General features: G+C 46.7%; 3 protein-coding genes across 3 annotated transcripts; 1 reads left to right on the forward strand and 2 right to left on the reverse strand.

Annotated features, from left to right (window-relative positions):
• Nucleotides 1-10: 10 nt before the first annotated feature.
• Nucleotides 11-963, reverse strand: I302_106861 (uncharacterized protein; the record flags this gene model as incomplete). Its single annotated transcript, XM_019192487.1, has 6 exons — nt 11-123; nt 295-396; nt 502-525; nt 594-640; nt 711-832; nt 940-963. The coding sequence occupies 6 exons, from the start codon at nt 961-963 to the stop codon at nt 11-13; spliced, it is 432 nt and encodes a 143-aa protein (XP_019045484.1).
• A 585-nt stretch (nt 964-1,548) lies between these two features.
• Nucleotides 1,549-6,990, forward strand: I302_106862 (uncharacterized protein; the record flags this gene model as incomplete). The annotated part of the gene is made up of 20 exons (XM_019192485.2): nt 1,549-2,538; nt 2,864-3,178; nt 3,253-3,405; nt 3,482-3,511; nt 3,581-3,962; nt 4,020-4,150; nt 4,209-4,337; nt 4,407-4,703; nt 4,784-5,092; nt 5,164-5,194; nt 5,246-5,436; nt 5,507-5,607; nt 5,690-5,770; nt 5,845-5,899; nt 5,957-5,981; nt 6,043-6,112; nt 6,197-6,300; nt 6,379-6,520; nt 6,629-6,755; nt 6,859-6,990. The coding sequence occupies 20 exons, from the start codon at nt 1,549-1,551 to the stop codon at nt 6,988-6,990; spliced, it is 3,795 nt and encodes a 1,264-aa protein (XP_019045482.2).
• Nucleotides 6,991-7,254: 264 nt separating this feature from the next.
• On the reverse strand, nt 7,255-14,258 carry I302_106863 (uncharacterized protein; the record flags this gene model as incomplete). The annotated part of the gene is made up of 7 exons (XM_019192484.1): nt 7,255-7,619; nt 7,692-9,023; nt 9,086-9,806; nt 9,858-10,516; nt 10,589-12,095; nt 12,152-14,013; nt 14,102-14,258. The coding sequence occupies 7 exons, from the start codon at nt 14,256-14,258 to the stop codon at nt 7,255-7,257; spliced, it is 6,603 nt and encodes a 2,200-aa protein (XP_019045481.1).
• Nucleotides 14,259-15,319: the final 1,061 nt, after the last annotated feature.

Raw genomic sequence — 15,319 nt, forward strand, 5'->3', positions numbered from 1 at the left:
CATAAGTCCCTTACTCGGATTTAGGCTTGCTGAGGACTCGGTGCGAGGATTCTCGGAAGACGTATTGCTTTGAGCCTGGTTGACCTTCGGCTGGAGGGGGAGCGGTGATAGTGTCGATTTGGGCTATCCGAGGGGCGTGACATATCAGCGATAATTCACCGAGCGAGTCGAAGCAGACGCAGAGGGAGGGCTAAGAGAGAGCGACGAAAAGAAGTGCTGTGGATTGACTGTGTGTATATGTAAAACACTATGGTCGGACATGAAAATGTATGATTTGAGATATAAGATACCCACCCTCCACGTAGAGCAATGAACCAGGTTGTAACTTCTCGAGAGCCTCGGCAGCTCGGTCTTTGAAGTTGAATACGGTGAACCAGGATGATTCTCGGACGGGGTCTATGTTATGTACATACATCAGCTTGTCTGACACCTGAACGAAGCGCGGTTTACGATAGCTGATGAATACTATTATCACAGTAAGGGGAAGAGTGGTATACTCACAACCTTGCTCGTCAAGAACGGGTTCTGCAACGAGCATCACCGTGTCAGCGCCGCATTCACTGTGGAATGCACGATAGATATAGGATACTCACTACCCTCAGCATCCCGTTTACCGGGCTTGGTAACAGCGAGAGAGTATCTGCAGGAATATCAGCATCATCGTCGGATCGTCGATGGCTGTTTAGCTGCTTGTGAACGTTGTCACCCACCTGTAGTAATCTTGTCCACCGCTGGTAGTTCCCTTCTCAGGGACAGCACCGAGTCTACCGACAAGTTGAGCTTTAGATACGAACGATCTAGTTTGCATTTGAGCAGCGGGGGCTCGGAGGGTCTAAATGGTATGATGTGAGTTATCAGCCGAGGGCGGACGGTGAAAGTGGAGGATGAGGACGCGTCGAAGGTGATAAGATAAGTAGTATATGGGGAGAAAGGACATACTTTGAGGGCGGTTGATCGGAACATGTTGGTTGGGGTTGATCTAGTTGCGTGTTATAGGAATGAGATGGGAAGAGAAGAAGAATTGGATTTGGATCTGTTTACACTATTTGACTACTATATATATGTGTATACAATGGAGTGAGGAATGTCAATGTCAATCACCAATCAATCAATGTTCATGTCCACTTCCCAATTCCGGCGCGTGAGAGAGAAGGGGAGAGGTCCGTGCGTACTATACTGTTAATTGGGTGGCAACTTCATTATTCGTCGTACACCGTACCTTACCCCTGCATGGATCTCACATGGTATAGACTCCCATATCACCGGATTAGCGCATACCGGCAATTATGGTTTGTGGCAGGAACAGCATGTCTGCCGGTGCGGGGTAAGGTTGATATGAGTGTGGGGTATAAACACGAAATCAACGAGATAGACGTGTTTTGACGAGGAGATCCAATTTCAGAGTGTGTAATGTTCAATCCTGAGATGAGGTTGAACAAGATGAAACAATAGAGACACTCTGGCATCATCTCATCCTCTGCTGTTCATCTCCCACTTCATCTTAGCTGGCAAGGTTTATACCCCCATCGCATCACACCAATCAGCACTATGACGACCTCACCCGAAGCTGGCCCGTCACGTTCACGCCAAACTCGAAATGACACTCGAACAATGGATGACGAGATACCCGATTCAGAAGTGGACGAGTTGAACTCCGTGGGATCATCACCCAAGAGGAATAGGCGGTATGATACTGCCTCGTCGGATCCTCTGGCATTCAGCGAAGGGGGCAGTCCGGTAAATGTAAAGAGGGGATTACCTATATACGGCGGAGATGAGGATGGAGGAAATACGAGCTTATTCGGTAAATCTGGTAAAGCACTCAAGAGGCTGAATGGGAAACATGCTTCTGATAGTAGAGGAGCATCGGTATCGAGTTCAAGCTCCAGGATCGTAGCTGAAACCGGTACCAAACCGCAAGCTAGAAAATCGACAGCTTCAATCTCACGTAATCCCTCTCGAGAAGGGTCCACAGCGGGTTCTCACCTATCGAGTAAGTTAAAGAAGGCGAGCGCTACCAGAGCATCCACAACACCTCATCGAGACGATCAACGAGAAAAAGGATTTAATCAAATGCAAAATAATCGCAATACTCCTATCGTCATCGACTCCGACTCAGACGCAGAATCTCAATCTTCCATCATCAAATCAAGACGGAAGAACGAGCCCATCATTGAGATCCCGCTCAAAAGCTTAGATGTAGTCAGGTCGTATGCGCATTTACGACGAAACACGACGAACCCGACTGAGAAAAGCAGAAGGAAATTACCTGGTATCGCTTCTGAAGCAAGTTCGTACCCTTCGAGTGATTCTTCGTCTGTCATAGTCCTGAGGAAAAGACGACGTAAAGGATCTTCAATATCTTATGGCGAGGAGTATGACGAGGACGGAGATGTTGAGATGAGCGAGGATGATTTCGAGAGTGTTAGCGATGAGGTTGCTTTGAGGAGGAGCGGGAGGTCTGGACCAGCTGCTAGACGAGGTAGGAGAGATGAAGATGGGGAGATTGCGGATAGAACGAGGGCGAGGAGACATATTGTGAGTTAATAATCTTCCTTCATCATTATCACACGGCGATATCGGTTTTCTGTGACAGATAGAAGAGGAGACGTGGACAAGGCGAGACAAGGGAGAAGACGTATCGTCAACGAGACGACACGGGGACGAAGAGATGATAGGACGCTCGGTCCTCCTTTGTTGGAAAGCTTTGATACAAAGGAAATGAATTGAATTATCATATCCTTTCAAGATCAACTTTCACTTATTCCGGTCACTTTCATTTCATCTCTCTCGTATCTCTGTAAACCCATTTTATCCTCTTATACAATCGCACTATCAGCTAATACCGCGACACATTGAATAGAGCATCCCCCGATCATCCGTCTCGACATTCTCCAGTACCGAATCCAACTCTGACTCCGATTCAAGAGAGTACAGATCAACTCATAAAAATAAAGGAAAGGCCGGGATGGTAGCCTCCAACAAACGACAAGCCAAGGCCCTATCGAGCGAAGATGACGATTTCAATTTGATTTCCATGTCTTCCGATGAGACTGACCAATCTGATATGTCAGATTATGCGAGATCCAACAAGGGTAAAGGGAAGGGGAAAGGAAAGGCCAATGGAGGAGGAGGTAAAGTGAAGGTTACGCAGGATGATCTGTATACCCATAGAGCGGTAAGTTGTTCATTTCTCTCCTTCTTTCAGGAAAACGAGGAATTTCAGCTTATTGTCCACTATATGTGCGATAGTTCTGCGAGAAATGTTCGAGAGAGCCTGCCGATGATATCCTCTACAGAGCTAACAATAGGAAGAACAGGAAGAAGAAGAAGAGGAGGAATGAGGAGGACGATGTTATGATCAGTGAGGAGGAATTGGCGAATATGCTGGAAGGATGGTTAGAGGTACGTTCCTTCTCTGCAGCTCATCTTCGGTCTTCGCGATTGTGAAACGATAGCTGATTTTGAGTAAATCTGATAGTGCGAGAAATGTGTAGTCTCTTCTCACTGGGTGTGTAGCTGTATGATGTACTTTTGCCTAGACAAGAGCAATCAGCTGATGATTATGTCGTATATCTAGGGATGTCTCACTCCTGCTCAGAAGAAAGATGTTCTCACGGATATACGCGAGCGAGAAGGATCGCCTGCAGAAGGTGAAAAGCGTAGACGATCAGTGGCCGTCGACGAGTCTGCTACTTTCATATGTGCGAAATGTGTGCTCAATCCTGATTGTTTCGTATGTCACAAGGATAAGATCAAGGAGAAGAACCCTAAACCGGAAAGCAAAGAGGACGCTGAGGGTGGGAAAGCAAATGACGTTAACCGTAGCGAAAAAATGGATGTAGACGACCCCGAAAACAGGAAGCCGCAAGAGGAAGAAGTAGAAGTAGAAGCAGAAGAGGAAGAGACTATTCCCAAATTTAGGTGTCTACCGTGTAAACAAAGTGTACATTATGAGCATCGTAAGTCTGCTTCAGATGCATTCAGGTGACGATATATCGGCTGATAGTGTGATGTAGTGGATGTACCTCATAGTCTCGGCCAAGATCCATCTCTACCCGAGGTGGCCTTCCATTATCAGCATGAAACCGACGGAGGGGACGCCTGGATCTGCCATCAGTGTAGAGAGTGGATATGGACCGTGGATATCGTAGGTTCTCTGAATGTACTATACCGATGACTGCTTGATGGCTGATCGTTGCATGTAGGTCATCGCTTGGAGACCTTCTCCTGCCAATGCGGTTGAACCGGAACTCGAGGAAGATGAAAAAGCGAATTGGAAAGATGCTTTACCTCGAGAGTATTTGGTCAAATGGACTGGACGGGGATTTAGACATGTTAGTATTAGCTACAAACTATAAATTGTTTGATATCCCAAACAGACCGAAGCTAACGAATAAGTTTAGGTTTCTTGGGTTCCTCATCCGTGGTTACAAGTCCTCTCACGGCAGAAACTCCAGAATTTCCTTGAGAAAGGACCAAATCTCGATTTGATCACGGATGAGACGCTAGCTGCCAAAGGAGATGAGATGGCTCAACCTACCATCTCCAACCTTACTGCCGAGGACGATCAGATCTCGGGTAGGAAGAGTGGACATGCACTCGAACATGGTTCTAACGCTCAGGATGGCAAGAAGGAATGGAAGGGGATTGGTCCTGGACCTGAGAAGGACGCTGAGAGTAGCTTGCCTATCGAGTGGAATGTGAGTGTTTTGTCTTTTCTGACTTAGCACGGAAAGCTACTCTGCGTTGCGATGCATCAGGCTGATGAGTATGATACCAGACCATCGATCGAGTCCTCGATGTAATGCTTCTTCCGCCCCGACAAACTGCGAAACCTGCTATGAAACGAGGGAAGAGGATCATGTCGAACTCCCTTTCTGCCTCGGCATCAGATTCAGGCCATGCCACTCCGATAAGAAATGGGGACCTTAGTCCAGCAGACGAGATGAGAAGACAGTATGGGTTGAAAGATGGTCAGAAACCCCCTGAGGAGATGCAGTTGGATATAGATATTTTCGAGGAGAAGACAGGTAGAGATCTGGATGAAAACGATGTCGATGAGATAGCTGGTTTGGTCACTTGGTGCTTTGTGAGTCCAGTCTTGCTGAGAAGTCTTTATCTCGGAGTGTCACAGCAAGCTTATACAATGGCGCGAAATAGGTCAAGTGGGATGATCTGCAATACGACCAATGTAAGTTGGACTTGGCTTGCGGTCGTAACGACAACTGACGGTTTAGTATAGCTACCTGGGATACACCACCACCGACCAACTCACCCTTATACCCAGCATTCAAGCGTGCATTGGCTCGATACCTTCGCTCAAGAAAAGTCGTCATTCCCGTACTTACCCCTGCTCAAGCTAGGGTTCGTGACGAAGGTGCGGAAGGACTTTATGTCCCTCCTGAAAACCAACCGGACTGTATCGTCGGAGGTGTGAGTAGATTTCTGTTCAACTCGAACGGGAAGTACGATAGCTAATGGTAATGTTAATGGGAATGTACAGCAACTCATGCCATTCCAAATGCAGGGGTTCCAATGGTTGTTGTATAAGCATTTCAGGAGGGAGAGTTGTATCCTGGCTGATGATATGGGGTTGGGTAAGACGTGAGTGTTTCGACAGGTATCAAGTTTATTGTCGTCTCTACCTGTTTCACAGCTGATATACTTCATCTTGATGATATTACAGTATCCAGATCGCATCGGTCTTAGGATACTTGGGTTCGAGCAAATATAAGATATACCCCTGTTTGGTGGTTGTGCCTAACTCGTAGGTTTCTCAGCTTCCCCCCTCTGGTCACCCCCTGGCAAGAAAAACATAAGTTGAGTGACAACGTTTCGCAGGACCATCACCAATTGGGTTAGGGAGTTTGAGAAATGGGTTCCGCACATGAGAGTGGTGAGTTGTTTTTGGCTACATCGTGTATATGAAGAACCAACTGACAGAGAGACTAAGGTGCCATACTATGGTGAAGCAGCTTGTGAGCTTTCTTTTTCAATCTTTCATTACGAGGTGATGCCTGAGCTGACTTTTGAATATAGCTCGTAAGGTTATCAGACAATATGAGCTGTACCATAAGGGCATGCAAAATAAGGCTGAGGGATTGAACGCGTGAGTGCAGTATCACGTGTTACTTCAGCTTCGATCAGACTCTCCACTGTGTACTGGAAGCTGATATAAAGAATACTGGTGCAGCCACGTCGTCCTCACCACATACGATATGATCACTGGAAACGAATTTAGGGTATTCAGGAATATACCTAGATGGGAGGTATTGTGTGTGGACGAAGGGCAGAGGCGTGAGTGTATACCCTGATAAGCTGAGATCAGTCAAAGTCGTAGCTGTACACCTGACTGTATATCTCTTTCGTCAATAGTCAAATCAGATAACTCTGTGATTTTCAACCGACTCAAAACACTCAACAGTGTTCATCGAATCTTATTGACAGGTACACCATTGAATAACAATCTGAGAGAATTATTCAATTTACTCAATTTCCTGGATCCAGCTACCTTTAAGTGAGTCTGAGGTTCTCTCCTGCTTCCTAGCATATATTCACTCTTGTCGTTTGGGATGTATAAAGTATCAACGACAGGGCTAATCTTGCCTTGCTTGGTCTTTCGCAGAGAATTGGAAGATCTGGAAGCACGATTCGAAAACCTGAACGAATCGCTCGTTTCGGAATTACACGAGATGATCAAGCCGTATATCCTAAGAAGGATCAAAGCGGATGTACTGAAGTTGCCTCCCAAGGTGGGTTCCGCTCTTCCTCCCGCTCTTCTGCTCAACGAAGGATATCCCATCCGTATCGTATGGTCGGTATGTCGCTTATATGTTGTACTTCGATCCATTGCAGATCGAAATCATCGTTCCCATCTCGCTCACTCCGATCCAGAAACAGGTGTATAAGAGCGTGTTTGAAAAGAACTCGGAGGTGATACAGGCGATCTTACGAGCCAGGAAGAAGAGGATGAGGTTGGGTCAGTAGGGTTACCAACGTGAAGTAAGGACCAGATGTAGACATTGTGAGTAACGGGACACGAGTGTATAGTATTCTTTGATTGTTGAGATAGAAAGTACCAAGTAATCCATACATCATTTGCGAGATATATCAACAATTCCATGCATTTACCATCATACCGTTCGTTGTATACATTAATCACATTATACTATACTATATTTACATTTTACTTTACGTATCGGTGTATGCTACGATAATGACAATAACAAGACTACAATAAGTATAACTACTCTACTTAGCCCCTCTCAACTCCTCCATACGCTCATACAACCTCCTCTCCCCAACTTCCCTCAATTCATTGAGATTCCTCAAAAGGGCCTTGACACCGGCGTAATCGAGATTCTCAATGACCTGCTTGGACCTCACTGCCTCATCTAGCATGTTGAGAATCTTGGTCTGCTGGGTATTCCGCTTGTTCGGGGAAGGTTTGATATCTCCTTTGTATTGTGGTTGATCCTTTGCTCTCGCCTTGGATCTTGATTTGGGGGTGGAAGAAGAGGCGGTAGGTGAGGGTGTGTTCGACCGGATTGACGAATTGCTTGAGTGGATCCGGGTGAGGGATGGTCGATGGAGGAAGGATGAATCTCCAGGTGCGTCTACAAGAATCATTCGTTAGCTATGATGCTATGTACTTTCGGATTGAAAACACATCGGTTAAGACAACTCACCATCAAATCTCCCACTTATACTTTCACTCCACTGACTCCTACTCTGAGATGCTCTGACCAACTCATCCTCCTCTCTCTTCCTTCGTCTAGCAGATTCGGGAGATAAGAGGAGTTCATCTTCGTCGTCATCGTCAATAACAATTGGGATTTGTTCTGGTTGTGATTGAACTGGAGAATCGTCTCGAGCTGGAGCAGGAAGTTGAGATTGAGTCTGAGATTGGGTTCTCGCAGGAGAATGAGATTGAGGGATCTCAACAGAATCAATGACGATACTAGCATTCTTTGATTTCCTTCGTTTAGATCTTCGAGGTTCTTCCTCTTGGACTTCCATGGCAGAATCTACCTCAATGACAGCTGCTTTCCGCTTGCCTTTCCTGTCCTTCCCTTCCTCCTTTACTACCAAAGGTTGAATCGCAGGTGCATCCACAGGGTCGGAACCCCTCTTTCGTTTACTCCTGGTAGTCGCAGAAGAAGCGTTGGAAGCGATTGATTCGGTCGATGTGGTCTTCCTGAGCGATTCTTTCGATTTGATAACGACAGGTTGAGGCTCAGACTGAGGCATGACGACCTCGACTTCCTTTGGTTGTTCGACAATTTCTGCAGAAGGGACGTTCGAAGCCCTTCTCTTCCTAGGGTTCCTACTCTTCCTACCCTTCTTCACGACCTTTTCTGAACTACCTTGAGCTTCTATCTCCATACTCTCTTGTTCCTGACTCGCTGGTGGTTCTGGTTCAGAAACCGTTACATCCTCCTGAACAACTTCAGGCTCAGGCTGAGTAGCAGGAGGTAAAGAGGGAGCGGGGGACGAAGCGAAGAAAGGGAAAGACTGGACTCTGGATAACCATCTGCTCGCGGAGGATAGCAGGGAAGGTCGAGATGGTGACTCGTTCGTTGTCGTGACGGTAGGATGTTGAGCTTGGACAGGTAGTTCTGCTTGGATCGGTGTGGGTTCCCGCTGCTCTTCCTCCACTTCAGGTGTATCTTCAATTTGGGTCATGTCTCGTCCAGCCTCAGGCACCTCGAGCTCCTCCATTGGTATCTCGCTAGTTGCAGGAGTAGGTGTACCTTCCACTACATCTTGATGCTGATGAGACACTCCATCCTGTCCAGCGTCCTGGTCTTGTAGGTTCTCGCCTTCGGGTTCAGGCTGTGAAGCAGCAATGGCGGAAGGCTGCGTCAATCCCTTCCGTCTGTAATACCCCGGACTAGGCACCACGACAATACAATCTTCGTCCTCGTCGTCTGACCCTTCAACAAGGGGAGTCACCAGATCAGGCAAAGATCGACTATTGGTGGGAATCTCGACTTTGGTAGCTTTGATATCAGGTAGAGCTACAAAGGAGTCCAATGTAAGCTTTAGTATCGCCGACCATCCCTGAAAAGGACACACTTACACTGTAGGTCCATACTCTCCTCAACGAGGGTTGATTCTCTCTTCTTACCCTTCCCTTTCACCCTCTTACCGCCTTTCTTGCCCTTCTTGGACTTTCCAGCCCGGGTCAACGCTGCCGGACCGAACACATCTTCTTGTTCATTTTCTTGCATAATCTCAGCTGTCGAATGAGTAGGTAAGGGCGAAGGAGAAGGTGGCTCGATACTTTCTTTCGTAGCATCTACCAGAGCATCTTCTTCTGCAGCTTCTTGTCGATTTTGAGGTGCAAGTTGAGGTTGAGGAAAGGTAGCCTCAACAGATTGTGAGATATCCGCGTCGTACTCTGGATAAGTCATCTCCACATCCACATCCATCGGTATCGGATCAGATAAAGCCCTAGGTAATTGCAAGATATGAGGGAATCTGGCCAAACTCTCTTCTTCGGAAATCTGACTCTCGCCCTCTAATCCCGGACAAACGATCATACCCGGAACAGCGACCAGCAAGTCTCTGAGGAACCCAGCCACATCTTCTGAGTATTCCCAGCGGCCTGAAGTGGAGGTACCGAACGTGCTGTTCCAGAAGGATTGGAAGGTCTTTGGAACGTCTGCTGAGGAAGCTTTGGAGATTCGCGGGATGTATATTTCGGCGAGTGAGTTAAGAGTGGCGGAATTGGCTGGAAGTTCTTCAGTGGGTATCGAAGATGAGAGGGTATTGAGGAGGGAGATGTACACCTCGTCGAGCTATTTACGAGTCGTCAGCTACTTTCCACTCACCAACAAATTGTAGCTTACCTGACTGTTCATCTCCCCTTCTACGACCCTCTCTCTATCCTCTAACCAGATGGCCAGCCCCGCTTTAACAGGCAACAATACCCTCCCCACTAACTGTCTAGGCGTGTCTTCCAGCACCTTCACTAGGTTCACCAACAACTCCAAAACCGCAGGTGAATAATCCATCTTCGTCTGCGTTTCACTCTGACTATCCGATACAGGGTACGCTTCCACCAGCGCATTGTTGATCAAAGTCAAAAAGTCGGAAGGAACAAAGCCCTCATCAGAGATATGCCAAGGCGAAGCTTGAGATTGTGAACCCTCGATAGTAGGAGTAGTGAATGACATCCATGAGATGGCAGAAGCAAGACATGATAATGTAATGGTTGTGGAGCTGGTCTTTTCACCCTCACTTAGGAAATCTTCCAGGTGACCTGCAAGAGCTTCAAGAACACCGCAATTTGATCCGAACCTCTTCGCTCTGAATCGGAGGACAGTGACTTTCAACAGAGCTTGCCAGATTTCGAGGTCGGATTTATCAGCTTGACGATGCCAGTATGACGTTATTTGACGACCTCTGAATGGACCTGAAAGTAACGAGACGAGAAGAGCACCGGTATGATTGGTTGATGAAGTTGTGGAAGATGGTTGGAGGTCGATTATCTGGGTCCATTTGGTGGCTAAGGAAACGGAAACGAAAACTCAACTCAGCTAGATATTTCGTCAATTTGGTCAAGCTATTGATAGCTCACCAAGCAGTCTCCAAATATCCAACTGAATCTCCTCGCAGTCTTCGAACAAAAACGGCATAGCATTGGTGATATCGCCAAGCAATTTTCCAGCATAACCAGGTGATGAACCTATATCTAATATCCTCGACACCAAATCTCTAAATCCACTTTGAAGAGCAGGTTGTAGTGCTGAAACAGAAGGGAATTGTGATCTAAGAAGTTGCCCAAGTAACGTTCCGGCGACGGTGGGATAACCATTCGCATCTCCTCCGAACGCGTTTCCGAAGATATTTGAGGTAGTCTGTTCTGCGGCGGAGGGTAATTGGTCAGGTCGAAGTCTAATTGAACCTAGGATATCTTCACCCAGGACTTCAACAGCTACCTCAAGCTGGTGAGACATCAAACCGATCCTCAACTCATCCTCATCCAACAGACATCGTCCTCTCTCGTCAATCTGACTTATCGAAACGTACGTCTTGGGATCTCGGTTGAAGAGTTGAGCAAGTTGGGTAGTAACAGCCTGTAGTCCAATCAGGAAAAGTGGTGTAGGTGGTGCATGAGCGATTTTGGCTGATTTTAATGCCAAGAGCAGATTCTTCCAGATATTCGACAGATGTACTGGGATTATTGGCAGATCGTTATCATTCTTGATCCATTCCACACTGGACAGGTCATTGATTCCGTTTATACTAGATAGAGCCTCGTCGAAAAGGATCAACAGCCGACCTAATCTCTTGGCAGCCCAGAAATGTCCCCAGGAAGGTATATCGGAAGGTTGAATCTCTTCATCTTGGATATCGTTCATCAGATCCGTAAAATCGGTTTCCTTCTCTTTCAAGAACACTTCTCCACTCATATACCTAATGATCAGGAGCTTATCCAGATTCCATTCGTTTGAACCATCAGAATCGATTGTAGGCGAAGTAATAGCTTCCAGGATCTTCCAACCGTGTATCGTTAATTTGTCCACTCCGCAAATGGCGAAGAACGATCTCAACATCGGATTGACCACCTTCTCCCATGCGTTGTCAAGTCTAGGTAATTTCGCTTCTTCAGGTGACAGATCCAGTAATACCATCCCACCGTCTGATGAAGGTAGTCCCGAGATCTGACTCATCTCTTTCGCAGGTTGATCTTCATGGTATAAGGCGATACCGGTATAAGAATACACAACAGCTGTAGACCCAAGGCCGCAGGTGAGTAACCATTGTAGCTTCTTGCTCTTCTCGGATCTTTGCCATATACAGTGTGATTCTACTCCAGCTTTGGGATTGGTCAAAGCTCGAGCGTAAGAGGCTTTATCGGTAGCTTTGGCCAGAGCGAGGTTGACGGGGAACAGAATATTCGCGGTACGCTGTTCGACAGTTTGCTGGGATGACGCGGCGAACGGCTTGTAGGAACGTATCAATTGACCATCATCAGAGATGGACGAAGCGAATCCAGCAGAAAGGTAAGCGTGGATAGCATGATTCCATGCTGCTCGAGCGAGAAGGGGTCGCACAACATTGGTGGAAGGTTGCAATGATCGCTAAAACCACAACTGTCAGTTGATTGAGTGACAACGGCGGTAGTAGAACAACTTACATCCATGATATGGTCGAAACCACTCGACAACCCCGAAGAAGCATACGCCGAACCCATGAGCGTGACCATCACACTCCAAGCTGCACATGCCCAATGGACGTCCGTGGTAGATCCAACGGTATCTTTGAAAACTTGCTCAAGGGAATGCCACTCTAGCTTCTTCTCTCCGTCTTTCCCATATATCGGGGCCGACTTTCCAGGGACTTTGAGAGCACTCTTCAGATGGCTGATTACGAAGAATTCACTCTTCGATATCAACGTTTTGACCTTTACCCAATTCTCCTTGAGAGGTGGATTAGTTGGGTTTTCCATGAGGGCGTTCTGAGCAGTAGCGAGAAGGGTGAATCGTGCTCTTGCGAAAGCTGAGATTGCTAGACCCGACTTGTACCGTATGAGCTGAGAGGGATTGACCATTCCTTTCAAGCATGTCGATAGGAGATCGGAATAATGGGGAAAGAGGATGGTAGGGTAATTCGAGATGAGGTTGGTGACGGCGTTGAAACCTTCTTTCTTGATTGCACTTGGACCTTCCTTCCCAGATAACATATTCCCTCCCATTGATCCTAAGCTATCTGCCATAGCGCCTTCCAAGGCTCTGACAACCTTATCTTTGACTGGCTGTATACATGCTGAAGGGATGTTCATCTGAGCTAGAATGACGATGGACAGGTAATATGATCGCTTAGGATTGGGAGTAGGTAATTTAGGTGTTCGGGGGATAGCCATAACCTGTTCTAACAAGGATTGGAGATCTGCTTCACTGAAGCATGAGAATAGATGAGACGAATGGAAAGTGAAAGACAGGAAGCGAAGGACTGCTGCGCCCACTCCGGAAGCTTCTCTTCGATACCGTACTTCAGATTCTGTATATCCCTGTCGAGCGGCTTTGGTAGGTGAAGATGATTTGGGTCCAGCACCGGGTGTAGGGGAAGGTGTGAAACGTCCGGCAGGAGTAGGAGTGTGATCACGAAGGGGCATCAGGGTCCTGAATAGTGTTATGTCTCCTTCGCTGGAGTCTATTTCATTGTTGGGTAGTTTGCCTAGTAATCGTTGGAGATCACGTTGGATCGCTCGGACCATCGCTGGAGCTTCATCTCTGATAGGTTGAGTTGAAATTCTGAAATCATCTGACTGACCCGTCGTGGTAATCCCACTATCGTCGTTGTCCACCGGTATTCGTGTTCGCAACCGTAAGGTAAGAGTATTATATGCTTCTTCTAGTGTTAACAGGTCTTCCGCACCGTCCAAAATGATATTAACTAAAGACGAAGTCGACAATGCACCATCCTCTTCAACAGTCTCTTCCTCCTCCTCTGAGCTTTCTCCATCTATCACCATATCTTCGTTCCCCTCTGATGAGATTGGTTGCTCGGGTAAGTTGGTAGATGAATTACTGTCGTCTGAACTAGGTATAACATCATCTGACATCCTGCCTTTACCTTTACCTTTACCATTGGCATCCGCTCCATCCGCAGCGGCATTTCTCAATAAAGCCAATTGAAATGAATCCTTCGCTAATAATCTGGGTCTCTTCCCGCTGACCAACAACCTAGCAGCCTCTTTATTGTTGAGTGTCCCTTCCTCCACCGACGCTGCTAAGCGTATTTGTTGGGCTACTCGGGATTTCAAGATACTTCGGACGAGTAATGGTGTGTCTGATAGATTACGACTTTGTCCCTGAGCTTTGATTCTGGAGTGAGAGGGTGAATCGATAGGAGTGACGGGATCAGAGTATGATCGGATGGATGAGGGTACTTTTGGTGTTAGGTGGTTGGTAGGTGAGGGTAGGATGAGATCGTCTGAATGGAAATATTTGGTATCTGTTCGAGGGGAGAATATGACTCCTCGTTGTTTTAGGGCGGCTATGTGGGGTGGTGGGTAAAGAGGTCGGAAGAGTTAGCGATATGATTCAAGTGGGATTGACATTGTAGTGAGCTGACGTTGACTCACGAATGGTCTTACTAGGTCCAAGCGGTACCAGTGGACTTGATGATGAAGCTACCAAAGCTTCGTCATGCATCATCATTGGCGATGAGCTTGATCCTATATGCGTATCATCGTCTGTGTCGAAGGATACGTGAGAACGATGTGATGCGAGGGTGGACATCTGATCTTTGTCAGATGGTGGGAGTGGATCGGGTTATGTGACGCGATGTGAAGGTTGATTGATTGATGAAGTGTGAAGAGTATTAAGCTACGACGCATGTAGTGGATAATGTAGGCAAGTGTGTCTCGTGATGTATAGTATAGCAACAATGTGTTTGAGTGAACAGAATATTGTATGAAAGCTATAGCAATAATGATAATGATCTATAGGAGAGACAAAAAGAGAGTAATGGGTAATGTAATGTTCAGTGAAGGGTTTCAGTGAAGAGGAGAGGAGGCTGAATCAGTATGATTTTACCCTTTACGCGTCTGATGGTACTATTTCTAGCTAATGTTCGAGATCCAAGGCACGGAAACGCGTAACATCATACCATCGTGGGAGAGTGGAGGAGGACCACCCACTCTACTCGAGGATCAAAGTGGGGAGAAAGTGAAATGATTGATGGTAGTCAAGCAGAAGGCGATGGTGCAGCTGACTGGATTGGATGAGTGTATGATCCGGACCAGATCCAGCTCATCTCATACAAAGAAACACCGCTTGTCAATGTTGACAGACAACAGTGATACGATAGGTTGAAATATCCCTCAACATCTCAACAGGAAAGGTACAATCACTCTCACTCTCTCAGTCTCAACGGTATCTCAGAGCTGTGTGAGAGCCATCAGATCCACTCTAAAGGATTGATCAGCAAGGATAAGACACTCTTATACATACACAGCACAAGTACGGTAGTAGTGGCAACAGGATTATATCAGCCACAAATCAGATGAAATGGGAAAGACGTCATAGCGTATCAGTTTGTGATTCTATGAAAGGGAAGAGGAAGAGGATGGGGCTATGTATTTTGTATTTGCCACCCACCGAGTGAGATGAGATGAGATCCTTTGGCTTTGATATCGGTGAGAGATGAGAGGGATTAGTAGATGATCGGTAATAGCAAAGTCAAACCATTGCCGCTGAGGTATTTACAAGTAACAAACAGTAGACAATTCCGAATACTCAACCACCTCGAAACATATATATATATACCTTCATCTCATCCCCGTCTCTTCTTCCATTTC

The sequence above is a fragment of the Kwoniella bestiolae genome, chromosome 5 (genome assembly GCF_000512585.2).
Source record: "Kwoniella bestiolae CBS 10118 chromosome 5, complete sequence".
NCBI lineage: Eukaryota > Fungi > Basidiomycota > Tremellomycetes > Tremellales > Cryptococcaceae > Kwoniella > Kwoniella bestiolae.